Below are 18,073 nucleotides of genomic sequence, written 5' to 3'. Positions count from 1 at the left end.
TACTGGATACTTGGAGAAGGCTGGTTATGTCAATTCAGTGCACAATATTGTGCAAATACAAAGACACAGGAACACAGCTTTAAGCTTAGAGACAGATGTTAGGAAACATTTTCCACAAAATGGTACTAGATTATAAAATGCAATAGCTTAATGGCTGTTGAAGTTAAATTGAACTCACCTTTTAAAGCAGAAATTATGTTACACCAGCAAAACAATAATATAATTAAGCTGATTAAAGATCGGGAAAATAGAGATTCAATATCTCAGTGGGACAAATCCCTTTCATTTACACTAGAATTTCTATGCTTCTATCAACTTGAAAGACTAAATTGTCACCACCTTATTACTTATGCCTTCCATTCTTTATTTATTCATGATTGTGGTAGCAGCATTTATTGCGTCTATTTTGGTAACTCCGAAATGACCATCTTAGTGAAGGGGTAATTTTAACTCTTTGGAAATGGCGTAAAGTGGGTGATTTTGGATTGACTGCCTGTTACAGATTCTGTTTGAATTTTCCATCCTTTCCAGTCAATAGCAAAGAAAATGGCAGAGTGTATAATTAAGCGATCAATTCAAAGTCACCTGACATACGTTGCTAGAAGTCAAAATAACCCCTCACTAGATTGCTAGCAAGAAGACCCATAGCCTAGTTGCATTGAACAGTTTATAAAGCAAGTTTGTTATAGCAGGCTTGCTGACTCAAAGGTGCAAATGAAATGAAGGTGTTTTTTAGCATGGAATAGAAGAGATGACTATTTGTCCTCATCCATCTCAATTTCTAACAGCTGTGCACTTTCTTACAAGTATGTTTTATCGTTTCAAGAAATGCTGTTAACCTCGCAGTTTTAAAACTGAATGAACAAGGCCTCTTGGACAAATTGAAAAACAAATGGTGGTACGACAAAGGAGAGTGTGGCAGCGGGGGAGGTGACTCCAAGGTTAGCCTCAATGTCGCCACAAGTGGGTAACAGTGCACTGGTAATAGGTACGTCTGCTAGAGTATGATTCGAGCTCGATGGTAACTGACCAATGCACAACAGCAGCAAGTCAACCTGCTATGGATTTTATTCCTTTTTAACAAAATAGCAAGTCAATGTAAGTACTGTCAAAACACTAATATTTGCTTCCCCTGTCCCACACAGTACGATGCTGTAAATGATGCATATATACTTTACATTTAATAATGCATCAAGTTATTTAACTTTCATAAATCCTAAGCTAGGAAACAGTCCATTAAGAATTCCAGCCAATATTTCTGGTTTCACAGTATTTGCTCTTGCTTTTATTTAAATATGTTCCTAGCAGTATGTGCCTGTTATTTAAAGCGATATAGCAGGTCCCAGTTGTATGCCTGCGTCTGTACAAGGGCCCATGCAGTACACAGCCGCTGGGGCTTTGCTTTATCACTTTGTAATGAAATTCTGTGTGGCTTTAATTGAATAACATAAAATAACATATATAATGTTATTTATGTTATTTTCCACGTGAAGAGTTCCGGTAAACCTTGCAGTTTTGAAACTCAGTGAGCAAGGCATCTTAGACAAGCTGAAAAACAAATGGTGGTACGATAAAGGTGAATGTGGAGCCAAGGACTCTGGAAGTAAGGTCAGTCGCTGCAGTTTGGGACCTACTGTTGTCTTCTCAGAACAGTTTAGGGGTAAAAATGTAAATGTAAATTTACCTTATTATGGTAGATAAATGTAGAAATTTGTAATATTCAACACACATAAGATTCAATATTTATGTACAATTCACACAAAATTAAAACAGTCAGGCTTAGGACTGAAAATCATATAAACTGGCACAAAATATTACAGACATAGAAAATAGGTGCAGGAGTAAACCATTCGGCCCTTCGAGCCAGCACCGCCATTCAATATGATCATAGCTGATTATCCAAAATCAGTACCCCATTCCTACTTTCTCCCTATATCCTTTGAAAAACACAGTACTTTTATATTCAATGTTGCAGACTAATCAATAATCATAACCGATTATTCCGGCCCATTGGAAGTAATCTGTTATAATTTCACAAGCAATCGATAAATGTCACACAACATAAAAAAGTAAATCATTTCATAAAGTACGTGATAGGAGCAGAATTAGGTCATTTGGCCCATTGTCTACTCTGCCATTCCTTCATGGCTGATCTACCCTTCCCTCTCAACCCCATTCTCCTGGCTTCTCCCCATAACCTCTGACATCCATACTAATCAAGAATTTGCCCAGCCATGGCTCTGGCCAGTAACAATCCATTAAGTTTTAGCTGAATGAATTACATAAAGCACGTACAATTATTGGCCCTCTTTTGCCCGTCCATTGGAACAGAAACACTAATATGCATTGTATATTTTGAAAATGATAGGATAATTATGCTAAAATGTAGCTATCATACACATATAGTGGATTAATTTTAGTAGTGTTAGCCTTTATTAAATAGGTAAATCCTATTTGCATGCAAAACAATCTGATGAAGAATAAACATAGAAACATAGAAATTAGGTGCAGGAGTAGGCCATTCGGCCCTTCGAGCCTGCACCGCCATTCAATATGATCATGGCTGATCATCCAACTCAGTATCCCATACCTGCCTTCTCTCCATACCCCCTAATCCCCTTAGCCACAAGGGCCACATCTAACTCCCTCTTAAATATAGCCAATGAACTGGCCTCAACTACCCTCTGTGGCAGAGAGTTCCAGAGATTCACCACTCTCTGTGTGAAACATAAATAACCAGTTGGAGAAACATTGTCCATTGCACCTTTCTTCAATTACCACTATAGATATTTTTTCCATTCAATAAAAAGAGCAAATGGATTTATATTCAAAGGGAGGCCGTCCTTCTTGTAGCATTACACACCATATTGAGCTTAATTCAGGCCCTCCCTCAAAAGTCCCATCTCCCCACTCCATCTGCCGAATCTGCATCTCGGTCTAATCATCCTGGACTGATCCCAGGCGCTGATGCATATTGCAGCTTCAGCAGTGACTAGACCTCAGCCAATGTACAGCTAAGGCCTTGCCCCAGAATTACCGCAATGAAGCCAAGATTTTTTTTTAATTCCAAATTTGTCTGATATACAAATATTTGAGATATTTAAATATTATTAAAATTACTTGAAGTGACTTTTAAAACTCAAACAATAAAATCCACTGAGCACTGGCAGCACAGTGGCACAGCAGGTAAAGCCATCGCCTCACAGCACCAGAGACCCAGGTTCGATCATGTCCTCAGGTGCGGTCTGTGTGAAGTCTGCCCATTCACCCTGTGCCCGTGTGGGTTTCATCCGGGTGCTCTGGTTTCCTCTCGCGTCCCAAAGACGTGCGGTTTATAGGTACATTAGCCTCTGTGAATTGCCCCTAGTGGGGGAGAGGATGAGATAGTGGGATAACATAGAACTTGTGTAAAGGGGTGATCGATGGTCAACGTAGACTTGGTGGACCGAAGAGCGTGTTTTTTAAATGTTATATCTCTAAACTAAACTAAACTAACAGTAGATTACTGATAAGTCATTGAAACAATAAAATAAATAATTAGTAACTGGCCTTTTTCCTATTAATTCAAAAGTTCTACCGTGTTTAACCAACTTCTTTTACCGGCAGTTTCACGCATATTATAGTAAAAAATACTACATTTCATTCAACAAAATCAGAGCCAAACTTGGAAAATGTTTTTTAAAATTTTCTTTAACCTACTTGCTACACTAAAAAATATATTTGCATATTATTAATATTTTTATTCCATCTCCATTGTTCACTCTTTGTAATTATGTAAAATTTCAAAGGATGAACAATTTCCTACAAAGATCTAAAGGAATATTTTAATATCAATGCCTATCTTCATTTGGGGTATGATTCTTATCACTGTTCCTAGCTCTATAATATAATATAAAATTTATATTATAAAATAATATACACACTTTATTTAATTCCAGTCACTTAATCAGTTTGCTCAAGGGATTGATTATTTTAAGTGTAGATTGTAGTATTACAGTAGTTATGTATTGTCCTGTCCTTGTTGCATATGCATTCTGTACAGAAATCTAATTAAGATGCCTTTTCTCTTCTTAGGACAAGACGAGCGCTTTGAGCCTTAGCAACGTAGCTGGAGTCTTCTATATTCTAGTTGGAGGCCTTGGTTTGGCAATGCTGGTGGCTTTGGTAGAATTCTGTTACAAGTCCAGGGCAGAAGCGAAGAGAATGAAGGTGGCAAAGAGTACACAGAATTTTAATCCAACTTCCTCGCAGAATACCCAGAATTTAGCAACATATAGAGAAGGTTACAACGTATATGGAACCGAAAGTGTTAAAATTTAGGGGTAGGATTTAGGGCCTAATAAAGTGGGTGGTGCATTTGTAATGAAGTGTTGTGGTATGATGTCAAGTGGTACTGCTTGCTTATATATTGAGCTATGGCCATTAAAGACATACTTAAGAGGATGTTATAGTATTCACCTGCTTATTTCCTAGCTAAGAATGACTTTTTTGGTGTTTATTGTGTTTTGTTGTTGCTTTTAGTTGAATAAGGTCATTAAGTAATAGTATTTTTCTTTTCAATTCAGCTGACTTTTTCAGAAGCGATGAGAAACAAAGCCCGATTATCCATAACTGGAAGCGTCGGAGAAAATGGCCGTGTATTGACTCCAGACTGCTCAAAGGCTGTGCACACTGTTCCTACCATTAGACAGAACCCAGGATTGGCTATAGTAGCATCAGATCTACCATAAAAACCAAATACTATTTGAGTGCCTTAAAAAAAATTATAGACAACAGTCTCTGTGACTGACGCGAAAGCAGCACAGATTGTGACAACATTGCAAGGATCCTCACTTAAAGTGAAGGCAAAAATGCAGGGTGGGAGAGAACTTGCTTGAAACAGATTACTATCAGGAAAAAGTGTGCATGAGCTATGGTTAAAACAGCCCAACTCTGATCTGACATCAGGAAAAAATCCATCAAGGTTGCAGAACAAGGAAACTAAAAGCATGTGAAGAAATACATGCCAATAAGGAAACAAAATCATTACCAGTAGAAATCCAGATGTGAAGGACCCATTGCTAGAAGAAATCACACTTGGCTTTTTGTCTTTAGACACATTATGAAAATAGCAATTAATGAACATATTAGCCTGTGTCTAAATTTCAGAATATCCATAGAGTAAAGGGGAGTGAACCACTTATCCTGGAAAACAAACCTTGGAACCATGGAGGAAAATAATAAATATGTAAAATTTGTGAAAATTTTACTGCAAATGTTATTTTTTTTTCTTTAAAAAAAGGAAAGTTTTTTTTTGAAAGGAACAAAACAAAATGCTTGCTTTTTAATGAAAGTATGTTAATGAGAAAAAAAATTAGTAGTGGAAATAAAAATCTTTTTTTAACCATGTAGGGAAGATTCTGTTGCAATATAGAGAAATAATGCCACATCTTATTAACGTATAAAAATAATTTTGTAATGAAAAAAACACATTGTCTTCTTGTTTGATGTTTCCATTTTATTCATTACAATTATTGCATAATTCAAACTGCCATATGTCTAACTTGAAAGGGAATGTTAGTTTACACCTCAGTCTACAATGTATAGTCAAAACAAAATATTGTACTGTGTAATAAATTGTGTTTTTGTACCCACTAAAATGAATAAAACTGAATAATTCTTATATTTATTTGAATATCAGAATGTTAGTAAAATCCACACCTCAGAGTATTCTACTTCATATTTTAATATTCTATGACCTTATATTATAAATATTAAATTACAGATTGTATGGAATGCACAACCTGAAACGATTGGGGAATAAAATTCAACGGTAACTTCTAAAGGGGAATTGAATCAATTTATAGGGAGGGAATAATATGACAATGGAGAAAGAAAGGGGATAAGTGCTCTTTCAAAGGAATGAAACAAACAATTTGTGGCCTTGTTCTGTGCTGTAGTAATGTATAATCTATGATGAACGTTTTGAAATGCAATAGTTGTTTCAAAGTTTTTACAATGGCATGATAAATGCTCCAGTGAAATTTGTAAATTTTGAGGCAGCGTTGAAAAAAAAACCAGGTGAGATTCAATGAACCACAGAAACCAAGGCCCCAGTGAGTCTGAAGCCAGCATGTGATCTTGGGCGCGGTGAATCGGAAGGGAGTATACGAACTGAGCCCAGGTAAGTGGAAGGGATAGCAGGAACCATCCTGGTAAGTGGGACGGCCGTGCGACAACAATCCAGCGGCTTGGTGAACCAGATGATAAACCACTGGCATTATCGAGCAGCAATCTTACAGCACAGTGAACTTCAAAACAGAAGAAGGGTCCCGTCCCGAAACATTGCCTACCCAGAGAGATGCTGGCTGACCCGTTGAGTAAGTTCAGCACTTTGTGGCTTTCTCAAAACCAAAGATCTTAGAGCAGAGCTGTGCTCAAAACTAGTGAGTTGTTTTACAGTCGGTGCAAGGAAGAGGAGGGTTTTTATTTAAAATAAAATTGAGTTACATTGCTGTTTTCACACAAACCTTTCAGGATCACACCACAACATTTTCACATAACATTTTTATTGTAAAACACACAAAGGTAAATACAGGCTTCTTGTGTTTTATGCATGTTTGATTTATGGGTTTAGCAAATAACACGCTTGTTCTCTTAATACCGAAGCTTGATTTATGCGCTGGTATTTTTGGAATAACAGGCTTAAATTTACAGCTGACAGTGTAGTCGTGTATTTAATTTACACGTTTTTGAATTACACGCTGTTTTACAAGCACATAGCCTATGCGTAAAACGTTGTTAAGAACGAAAAATATCAACATAGTAAACAAAAGAAGCTGGTTTAGGTTGGTTTATTATTGTAACATGTACCGAGGTACAGGCATGCATTTGAGAGGTAGGATGAGTTACCCGTGCTTCCACTCCAGTTCTGTGAGTTCTCAACTGGCTGGTGTAGGATCTACAAACTTTGCCACAAGACAGGCAGAAGAACATGGTAGTTGGGGTGAGGAGGTGGAGAGATGTGGAATTGTTTGCTCATGCTCCTCACATCTGACATCTCCAGCTCCCTCCCGGCCCCACCGTCCGACGAATCTTCCAATGGGTACCAAAACCACAGAACCTCAGGAAGGTTCCTGCCTTGGAAGGTGTTGCTGGAATCAGGGGTGGGTTGGTTGAAGGTCTTTGTTTTATTGATGTTGACTGTAAGGCCCAATCTCTCTTGTGGTTTCCATGAATGTGTGAACAAATGACTCCGTGGCTCGGTGACGCAGGGGTAGAGTTGGTGTATTACAGTGCCAGAGGCCTGGGTTCGATCCCGACTACTGGTACAATCTGTATGGAGTTTGTATTCTCCCCGTGACCGCATGGGTTTTCACTGGGTGCTTCAGTTTCCTTCCACACTCCAAAGATATACAGATTTGTAGGTTAATTGGCTTCGGTAAAATTATAAATTGCCCCCAGTGTATAGAATAGTGCTAGTGTATAGGGATCGCTGGTCAGCGTAGACTCACTGGGCCAAAGGCCTGTTTCCATGCTGGATCTCTAAACTAGACTTAAGACTTGGAAATTGTCCTCTTTGAAGATATGCAAGCATCTACAGTGCAATAATGTTAGGGTGACCTTCAAGAGTTCAGAGTTAAGAGTGTTTACTTGTCAGACATACTTTGGGTTTGGAGTGAGGGTGATGTGGGTTGAATGGTTACCCATTTATGCTCTAAGTTAGCTCTATTTTTTAGTTAGTTTCTATGTTTCTATTCTACCACGAGACTTGTGCGAAATGATGTGCAGAGATACTGTGGAAAAAATTAAGAGTCTTGCGTGACTGTCGCAGGGTGCCGTACAGCGCCAGACTCAATGGGTTCAATCCTGATCTCCAGTGTGGTCCGTGTTGAGTTTGCCCATGTGACCCTGTGGGTTTCCCCCAGACGCTCTAGTCCCCCCCCCCCCCTCCCCACCCCACCCCACATCCTAAAGATGGACAGGTTGGTAAGTTAAATTGCCACTGCAAATGCCCCTTGTGTGTAGGTGACTGCTAGATTCTGGGGGGGAATTGTTAACAATAAGGAGAGCATCGAGCTGGACTGTCAGCACTGAGTCTGTGTGTCTGCTATGGGTACATCCGACAGCATATTTCCTTCTACATCCCAAAGATATGCTATTTGGTGCAATAAATGGCTGCTGTAAATTATCTATATTGTAGATGGTCAAAGGGAAAATAATGAGAGGTTATTTTTTATGAGGAAAGCTGTGTATAAATAAGTGGGATAATGGGATTGTCCTGAGAGCTAGCATATAATTAGTGGACCGAATGGTCTCCTGTGTCATAAAGCAATGTTAGAAATGTTCCAGTGACTTTCTGGCAGAGGCAGGTAATATTGCTGCTCTTACCCCCATTATCTTGGCATGTACAGAGTCAACACTAACTACAATGTTTATTGCCATGGCACACTTTCACTAGCTACATTTAACTTGCAATGAAAGTCACACACCAGGTCCCAAGAAACTTATCCACAAGCTCTATTCATTGATGGACCTTTGTTCCCTTGAAGAGTTTAATTATTACATGTACCAAGGTACAGTGCATGCAACAAAAGCTTTTCACTGTACCTCGGTACACGTGACAATAAATTCAATTGAAACTGTGAGAAAAGCTTTTTTGGTGCATGCTATGCATCAGCAGAAAGACTATACATGATTACAATCAAGCCATCCACAGTGTACAGATGCAGGATAAAGGGAAGAACATTTAGTGCAAAATAAAGTCCCGTAAAGTCAGATAAAAGATAGTCCGAGGGTTACGATGGCGCTGCCTAACAGCGAATGCAGCACCGGAAACCCGGGTTTGATCCCGACTACGGGTGCTATCCGGAGCTCTACATTCTCGCCACGACTTGCGTGGGTTTTCTCCGAGATCTACGGTTTCCTCCCACACTCCAAAGAAGTATAGGTTCGCAGGTTAATTGGCTTGGTAACTGTAAAAATTGTCCCTAGTGGGTGTAGGATGGTGTTAATGTGCGGGGATCACTGGGCGGCGCGGACCCAGGGGGCCAAAGGGCCTGTTTCCGCATTGTATCTCTAAAATACATGGTAGATGGAAGGTCAGGACCGCTTGTGTTGGTTATAGAATGGTTCAGTTGCCTGACAACAGCTGGAAAGAAACTGATGGTGAATCTGGAGGTCCGTGTTTTCATACGAGGTACCTCGTGCCTGACGGGAGAGAAGAGATGTGACCGGGGTGAGACTTGTCCTTGATTATGCTGGTAGCCTTGGTATGAAGAGTAGGGGAGGGGGAAAAGACAGGGGAATAAAAGGTCAACAAGGAGCTCATTTTAGGGAATGACAGGAAAGAGTGAGGGGGTGTTACTTGAAAATAGAGAATTCAATATTCACACCGTTGGGTTGTAAACTTTATAGGAGATGCCATTCTTCTAGTGTGTGTTTGGCCACATTCTGTCAATGGAGGGGGCAAAGGACAGAAATGTTATGATTGATCATGACTGATTTTTCATAATTTCCGTTCTCAAGAGTTATACAATCATTTTTATAGCATTGTTTTAATAAGAAACATTCAAGACGCGTTCTTCAGAAAGATATTTTAGAAAATACCAACTTTTATTTTTGGTGAGCTAGCCAACAGGAATATTTTTCCTTTACACAAAAATCTACTCCATGTATAACTATTAAAGAAAACATGACACAAACAGTATTTAGTAGCTAAGGTGACCATAAAAGAACATTTCCTGAATAAACTTATCACAGGCTCCACCACCATTCAGTATCAGAATTACCAGTCAATGCCATTTTGTTGGGGAAAACATTGATGGCTATGGGGGGGGAAACAAAAATTATACATAGAAATGTAATTTGACATTACCTTGTAAGTGTATTAGAAACTACACGTTTAAGTAAATCATACATTTTAATGTCAAATTACATTGTAAGTGTATTAGAAACTACACGTTTAAGTAAATCATACATTTTGTTCCAAATGTATTTTAGAGTATTTACAAGGGACTGAATCATTCTGGCACAGTGCCTCACCGTGAATCAGCCTTCACTCGCACGTACCATGGCTGGATACAGAGGTCCTGCCTCACTGGCTGCCTGCAGTCTGGATTCTAGTGGCATGGTCACAACAACTGGCCCTTAATAAGGAGGCCCAGCCCACAAAATGCCCCAGACACACACCAAAGCTGGATGCGAGGCTTTATCAGTAGTAAAACATAAAGCATAAATTAGAGTACCTTATCTTCCCTTTGCCTCCTACATCTCCAGACTTCCACAATAGATACCGCACACACAGTCTGGGACACAGCCGAAACAAGGAATGGCGGATGCCGGTTTACACAATAGGACACAAAGTATTGGAGTAACTCAGGTCAGGCTGCATCTCTGGTGGACATGGGTAGGCGACGTTACCAAAACATCAATTATCCATGTTCTCCAAAGATGCTGCCTCACCCATCGAGTTACTCCAGCAATTTGTGCCCTTTCTAGGACACTGCAGTTTTGAACTGAAAAATAGCTCTTCCAATTGGAAATGCAGTCAATGCAATCCAGTGCAATATATTATTCCCCTCACCATCCAGACAGTAACTAGAATAATTTTCTGCAGATCATGGATGCAAATAACACTTCACACAGAACATACTCTTCACATTTCATCTACCTGATCATTGCAAATGCAAAACCTTTCATGGGGGTACCAGGTAGAGATCAAGGGGGGAAAAAAAAAAATCAGCTACATTTTCATTTTGGTCTTTGGATGAAGTGATGAAGCCAACATTATGACCCAGTTTTCAATGCAATTAATAGCAAAGACAATAATTTGACCAGAAGCGTTTTTTTTTTTGTCTTTGTAGCTTTGTGAGCACCACTAGAATTTGACAGAATATTTAAAAATTATTTAGGTGATGCTCTGGGGCCACATGTAAAGTTAAAATATTCTCTCTTATTAAACTTATAAACACATTATCGATCTATTCACCAAGATCAACAGTGCCTCAATAAGCCCTTTCCAAATCTCTACTCACAGAATTTAGACAATTCAAACTAGTAAATAACAACTATAATTACTACTAGAACTGCCTGGGTTTCAGAATTAGTAGCTCGCTACATGTTCTGGGCGTTAATGCGTGCCATTAGCACGAAACTATATTTAACAATTTAATTAGAATTTTACTTGTCAGTTCCAAACATGAAGTTAAGGCTACACGTCACCACTCCAGTCACTTGTTTATCGTTCAAAGAAAGTTGACTTAAAGCAAATTGAGTGCATAGATCTGCCAGTATAATATATTTACTATTGTTTTCCTTAAGTAGTTTCCCTTTGCTACTTAACTACAAATATACCCCAAATTCCTTGGGTTGTTTGACCCAACCACACAACATCTCCCTGCAATGGCCATTTCTCACATAAGAAACTGGCAGAGAAATGAAACTCAAACCCACACTCAATGGACTGCTATGTTAAGTGTTTTAGGAACGTGGTGATGTTTTTTTTACTGAGTATCAACCAGGACCAAGTACATTGATTAAGAAAATTGAAGTACTCTGCAGTCTCTGATTTGTCAGTCTAAATGAAATAACTACATTGGTTTATATGGCCCTGTTCCACTTATTACAAGCGACAAGAAAAGTATTTGGAAAAACTTGGTTTTAAACTATTTGGGCTAGAAATTTCTCCATGGTTGCTTGCACTAAACATGCAAATACAGCAATGTTTATGGGTTTTTTTTTTAATGCAGCCAGTGATATTTAGTGCAAGTAACAAAAACATGTTAAACCTTTGTCAGCCAAGTAAAATAGTAGTGCATATTTATTGATACAACAGACTAATTGTTATATTAGTTTTCCCTTTGGTACTTAACAAGACCCTTTGATATTTTCCTAAATTGCATATTTGGATTAGGTATAACTACAAGGGACTAGAAATTTAGTTTAATTCACAGTATTCCTAAAACCAAGCACAGTATAGTCTTGTAATTCACTAGTTTTTTTTCTAAATACTATTTGAATTAAAAAATGCATATTACAGAATAGCAAAAACAAAATTGGTGCATTTCTTTCTTCTGCAAGTAAATTGGGAGGTTAGATATCAATCATCATCACAAATTCTACTTGCAAACTTCTTCCCAGAAAACTTATCAAAAGGTGCTGAATGGAAATTGATAAAACTGAACAATAATTTATTAAATCCAGTATTTAAAAGCTCAAATGAAGAAAATGTACAGCTTTAGCTTTGTTAGGCTGAAAAGTTGATTCATTTTAAAGCAACTGAATTATGTCAGTAGTCCAATTATCACAGTGCCTGAATTTACTAAAAGCACAGTGCAAACTTTCTAATCAACAGATATGTTATCTACTGTGCAAATAAGTTATGATAAATCTTGACACCCCACCAACGATGAGTTACCGAAATGGACTAGCATTTAGTAACTGAAATGGGATGATATCATAAAACTAAGTGATTAAAAAAAATGTTTTACTTCCATGTAAACAAAAGTAAATCTCAAAACTAGAGGTAGAGGTTGTCTGTCTAACTGTAAAGTTGCAGTCATATGAAATATAATATCTTTCCACTGGAAATGACTTACAACGTTAATTCTAGTGAAACTTTTCTCACTAACTCACAGGCTCAGGATTACAATGCCCTTATTGACCTTTTTTTAAAAAACAATGGAGTTATTTGGTTTTGACAACTTAGTGAGAACATTATTGTCTTTTAACTTTTACCTACCAATGTCACTTTTATCCTATCTTTTTTTATCTTAATAATATCACTGCTGAGGTGACCCATTGTCTTGTCAAACACATTTCATTGTACCGTTGACCCTGTGTTAAATAAAACTGAACTGAACTGAAAAACAGTTATTGCACAGGACTCAGTAGTATTTTGAAGAACAAACCTAAATGTTCCAACATCATTTGGCTAGATTGGCCGCAGAGATGGATTTTCTGTGTTTCTCTCGTAGTACTATGTAGTGCCAGGGACTAGCTAACACAATGCCGCATGAGACATCTTTTTCATTTCCATGGCCCGGGACCGAATCTGATCAGGACAAACAAGGTAGGAAAGTCTCTAAAAGAAGTTGAGCTTGATCAGCTGAATTGTGTTTGAAAATTGAAACCACGAATAAAACATCAGAATTTCGAATTAATTGATTTTACAGAAGAAATCAGGACAATCAAGTTGAATGCAAGAAGTTAAAACTGAAATGGGGTAACAACCAAAGGTTACCATAAAAAATATTTCACATGTTCGTATGTTGTCTCTTATACTCCTTGTAGACATGGTCTAGAGTTGCTATAGGTATGGTTTTAGACACTAGCTCAAGTGTAGATCTGTCAATAATAACAAATATACGAGCCCAAATATATAGGTATTGGTGTGAAATGTCATTAGTGAATAAACAACTTTGTTGCAATTCCTTTGAAGATGATTAATGTGGTTGATGTCAAGGCCAGCAAGTCTTTTGGAAACGAATTATAGGAAAAATCTAGATACATGGAACTGCAAATGCTAATTTAACAAGGAAAGAGACAAAAAGCTGGCTTAACTCAGCATGTCAGGCAGCATCCCTGGAGAACATGGATCCCTGGAGAACATTTTGGATCAGGACCTATCTACAGTAAAATTCACTAAGACTTTTACTAAGAAAAATTGACTAGTCTGAAAAGATCCTTCCAATAAATACAAATTCATATGTCAATACCACTTAAGCATACACAATCAAAATTCAAATTTAACATTTTGCATTGTGTGCTGTTGGCTCGTGTTAACCAATTTGAATTTGAAAGTTGACATTAAGATTCGATCTCCCTGAAAGAGATCATGAAATTAGTGACAAAATCCTTGCGGACTGGATGGCATTTTCTATAACTCATTGTAGCAAAAAAATCTTTAGAACGATGGATAAAGATTAAGGTTTAAAAATATGCCAATAATTAAATGGAATTACTTTTTTGGCAATGTTTTTGCAACTGCAAGTGTTCTCTTTCAATTTGCAGGCGCTCTTTGTCTATCTGGAGTTTTTCAGACTCGATATTCAAGAACTGCAATCTCTCTTTTTTTAGCTGTAATCTCTCTTTCTCCAATATTAACTTTTCTGCTTCAATATCCATATGCTTTAAACTTGTACTTTCGGCCAGAGAGTTACATTCCTTCTCCCGAGATAACTTACTGGCCTGCATTGTTAATAGCTTCAATTTCTCTCTCTTGACTTGCAAACGCTCTTTCTCGAGCTGCAAGCGAACCTTTTCCAACTGCAGCCTTTCATTTGCAATATCCAGGTAACGCAACTTTTCTCTTTCAATTTGCAAACGTTCTTTCTCCACCTCCAGTCTTTCAGATTCTAGGGCCACGCGTTGTTTGTCCAATTCTAACCGCTGTTTCTCTATATAGAAAAGTGCATCTGGGCTGCAATTCCACGCTGTAGGTACATCAGAACGTGAAGAATGGCCCTCCGCTTCAGAAAAGTTATCGGTTTCTTCCAATCCCTGAATAATAGAAAGTGAACTTGCAATAGCACCAGATTCTTCCTCCATGTTTCTAATCTGAAAGATGAACAATGTAATACTTTAAAAATCATATAGCAAGAAAAGATTTGAGCAGTATTGCACAATTCTCTTTAGTGCCCACCTATTTAAAAGCACACAATTTGCAGCAAGATTAATAATTATCTATTTTTATATCACCTTATATTCTTCTTTAAAAAGTCATCTATTTAAGCATGCATATTATGTATCCCCTTTAGGCATACATGTAGTGTATAGTGCAGTGCAGGCCACACAGTGGTACAGCAATAGAGCTGCTGCTCTAGTGCCAGAGACCTGGGTTTGATCCTGGCTACAGGTGCTATATGTTCTCCCTGTGATCACGTGTGTTTTCCCTGGATTCTTCCCACATTCCAAAGACGTGCAGGTTTGTAGGTGGTATAGGAAAGAACTGCAGATGCTAGTTTAAATCGAAGGTGAAGAATGTCCCTCCGCTTCAGAAAAGTTCTCGGTTTTTTCAGTCTGAAGAAGGGTCTCGACCCGAAACATCACCAATTCCTTCTCTCCAGAGATGCTGCCTGACCCGCTGAGTTACTCTAACATTTTGTGTCAACCAGGTTTGTAGATTAATTGGTAATGATGATTGGTAGGTAAGTAAAATGTCCCTAGTGTGTAGGATAGAACTAATGTATGGATGATCGCTGGTTGGCGAAGACTCAGTGGGCTGAAGGGACTGTTACTACTGTGTATCTCTAAACTAATGCATTAAACAGAATGCAAATCCGAATTTAAACCATTAAAATTTTTCTCCAACTTACAAAGGTGGCACAGCGGCCTATTTGATTGGTACCCAATTCTCCACTAAACACTCATTCCCCCCACCACCAGCACAGACACTGCAGTGTGTACCATTCACAGCACCCACCAAAACCACAATGTCTACCAGCAAAACTGTGCAGTCTTCCTGCCAACCCGTGTCCTATCTTGATCGTGCAATATGTTGCCATTTTTTCATAATCTGGATCCTTAACCAAATGGTCCACAAAAACATTTGTGAACCAGTCTATGTGCTAGCATTCAAAGTCAGTCCTAGCTTTGAAAACTAACGATTTGCGTAACCGTACTCAAATGAGTGTTTGTACATGTATAATATAGTATGTACATGTGTGAAGATTGAAATTTTAAACAATGCCAAATTTAAAAATGCATTTCGTTGTCTCTGTACTGTACACTGACAATGACAATTAAAATTGAATCTGAATCTGAAATCATAATCGCTATATAATGCAGCACTTACTAAATGTTTATGGCAGTTGTATTTTGCATTATATGCTCAGAACTCAAAACTTAAACTTGCAGCAACATTTGGAAGCATAGCCTGTTTTTCAGTCATAGAATTAGAGAGCTACTAAATGGAAATAGGCACCGGTCCATGTTTTCCATCAAGTACTCATTCTTTTGCCAATTCCATCCGACCCATTTTAATCTCTACTGACTCCTGACAATTCTGCCACTCTTCACATCCCACCTCCCTACCCTACTCCACCCCCCAATCAATGTACTAGGGAACATTTACAGTGGTCAATTAACCTATCAAAGTTTCGGTCTTTGGGATACGAGAGGAAACTGGAGCACCGAAAAGAAAGCCACATGGTCACAAGGGAAAAATGCAGATCCATACAGACGACACCAAATGGGCCAGGATTGAACCCAGGTCCCTGGAGCTCTGAGGCAGCATATCTACTAGTTGTGCCACCATATTGTAGTACATAATTACAAAATTAAACTATTGCAAAGAACATTAATGGCTGGTTTCCTTTGTAAAGAAAATGGATTTGTTCAAAATCATAAAGGTAGAGTGAAAGAAATGTGAAGTGCAAGATAGTGGACTGCCATGGTCGCACATGCTTCTTGTTGATGAATGCATGGACAGTTCTGCAATGCAACCCCACTTTTATATTCCTAAATTAATTCAATACAAATTGTGTTCCACCTTTTGAATCATTGCGATGTTCTGAAAACGGCTCTTCCCAATAAAACTCCATAACATACACTCATCAGAAACCACGTCCTCTCTTAGATCAGGCTTTAATAATTACAGGACAAACCTCGGGATTTTGTGGCTCCTGGTCCTCTTCCTCCTCCTCTTCCACATCATCAGCCACACCTTCTACTTTGATTACACAAAGGGATCGACTGGGATCATTGACCAATAAAGAATCTTCAAAATGACAAGATGTTCCACCATTGAACACATTGCGATTAAAACAGTGGAGTGAACTAGGGCTACAGTCAGTCATTATTGCTTCCATCCGGTCTAAGCATTCCCCTCTTTTCTTCAAATAACACTTTAAATCGGTATATTTCTTCTTTACTTCATATGCAGTACGTTGTTCACCACTACTTGCAGCACTGACTTTTTCTGCAATTTCCTTCCAAGCCATCCATTTTAGCTCATTGGTCACTGCATCATGTTGTTGTGTATATACTATTTCTTTTTTATCCTTCACTTCCTTCAGTAAGATTTCGGTTTCTTTCAGTGTAAAATTGCTTTTCCTTTTCCTCTTGAACTGTTTCATTCTAAAACAATTAAATAAAATCTAGTTAATTCTTTGAACACATTACTTTTTAAAATCCAATATTACATCAGAAGACATGGGCGATAGAAACAAGCTCACAAATGCAGAAACAGGTTTCAGGAACATTAATAAACGTTATGAAATTATGAACATCAGTGCTTTCCTACAACTGCCATTTTTCTGGCCAGGAGTAAAGCATCACAGTTCTGACACAAAACTAAACTCAGATGAGATGTGCAGGAAGGAACTGCAGATGCTGGTTTATACTGAAGGTAGACACAAAATTATGGAATAACTCAGCGGGTCAGGCAGCATCTCTGGAGAACAGGAATATGTGACGTTTGGGTCAGAAGCCTTCTTGAGACAAACTCAGATGAGTAGAACTCATTCCATAAACGTCAGGAATCCTAGACACTTAACTTTCCCACTCCAGCAAGCATCTATGTTTCTTATATATATATTTTTATATGTATTAATGTTTTATATATGTTATATATTTCGCTCAAGGTGTTCAACAATTGAAAGGCATATGTTAAATAACCCAATCTGTACAACATAGGGAAGAAAGGCTCCAAAATATGTATATTTCAGATTATTTATGTGCAACTCTTGCATTTGACAGAAAACTGTACTTCCACTCACATATACCCCTGGAATATTCACCTGTTAAATGAATAAAGATACCAATAAAATAGATATTCCAAAGATAACGTCCTTTGCTTCAAAACTTCACAAGCGCAACAGGCCACAATACCATTAAACCGGCAAAATAGATGGTACCTCAGAGCAAATCCCAGAGAGAAAATGAGCAGAGACTTTTTAAGACTGTACACAATCAACCCAGATGTACATTAAAGCACACAAAAGAGGTGGCTCCAGTGCAAGATGCTAGCAGTGAAGCTGAGGAGGTGCAAGAGGCGGCAGTATCCACGTTCCCAATACAAAGAACCTAGCAACGGAAGTGACCAGCCTCCCCCCGCCCACCTCGCCCACCCGCTCTTCGATTGGCCGTTAGC

The 18,073-nt window shown here is 38.3% G+C and overlaps 2 protein-coding genes across 6 annotated transcripts in view; one reads left to right on the top strand and one right to left on the bottom strand.

Annotated features, from left to right (window-relative positions):
- LOC129698140 (glutamate receptor 4) overlaps positions 1–5,698 on the top strand; it is a 187,811-nt gene extending 182,113 nt beyond the window's left edge. The window contains exons 14-16 of one of the 4 annotated variants that reach the window (XM_055637047.1): positions 827–941; positions 4,075–4,290; positions 4,566–5,698. In XM_055637047.1, the coding sequence (XP_055493022.1) occupies positions 827–941; positions 4,075–4,290; positions 4,566–4,730 (496 nt within the window). In that variant the 3' untranslated portion in view covers positions 4,731–5,698. Of the gene's footprint in view, positions 1–826; positions 942–1,493; positions 1,609–4,074; positions 4,323–4,565 lie in introns of all 4 variants that reach the window. The other 3 variants (XM_055637045.1, XM_055637044.1, XM_055637046.1) reach the window with 3 other exon arrangements.
- A 5,024-nt stretch (positions 5,699–10,722) lies between these two features.
- On the bottom strand, positions 10,723–18,034 carry msantd4 (Myb/SANT-like DNA-binding domain containing 4 with coiled-coils). 2 transcript variants are annotated; one of them, XM_055637051.1, is made up of 3 exons: positions 17,721–18,034; positions 16,587–17,058; positions 10,723–14,538 (listed from the first exon to the last, which is right to left on the bottom strand). In XM_055637051.1, the coding sequence occupies exons 2-3, from the start codon at positions 17,055–17,057 to the stop codon at positions 13,930–13,932; spliced, it is 1,080 nt and encodes a 359-aa protein (XP_055493026.1). In that variant the 5' UTR covers position 17,058; positions 17,721–18,034; the 3' UTR covers positions 10,723–13,929. The 2 variants fall into 2 exon arrangements, with proteins under 2 accessions (XP_055493026.1, XP_055493025.1); XM_055637050.1 differs by having other exon boundaries at positions 17,838–18,034.
- Between the last annotated feature and the right edge of the window lie 39 nt (positions 18,035–18,073).

The sequence above is a fragment of the Leucoraja erinacea genome, chromosome 6 (genome assembly GCF_028641065.1).
Source record: "Leucoraja erinacea ecotype New England chromosome 6, Leri_hhj_1, whole genome shotgun sequence".
NCBI classification, from domain to species: domain Eukaryota; kingdom Metazoa; phylum Chordata; class Chondrichthyes; order Rajiformes; family Rajidae; genus Leucoraja; species Leucoraja erinaceus.
The sequence above is the reverse complement of the archived record's forward strand: the minus strand, read 5'-3'. Positions and strand labels throughout refer to the sequence as shown.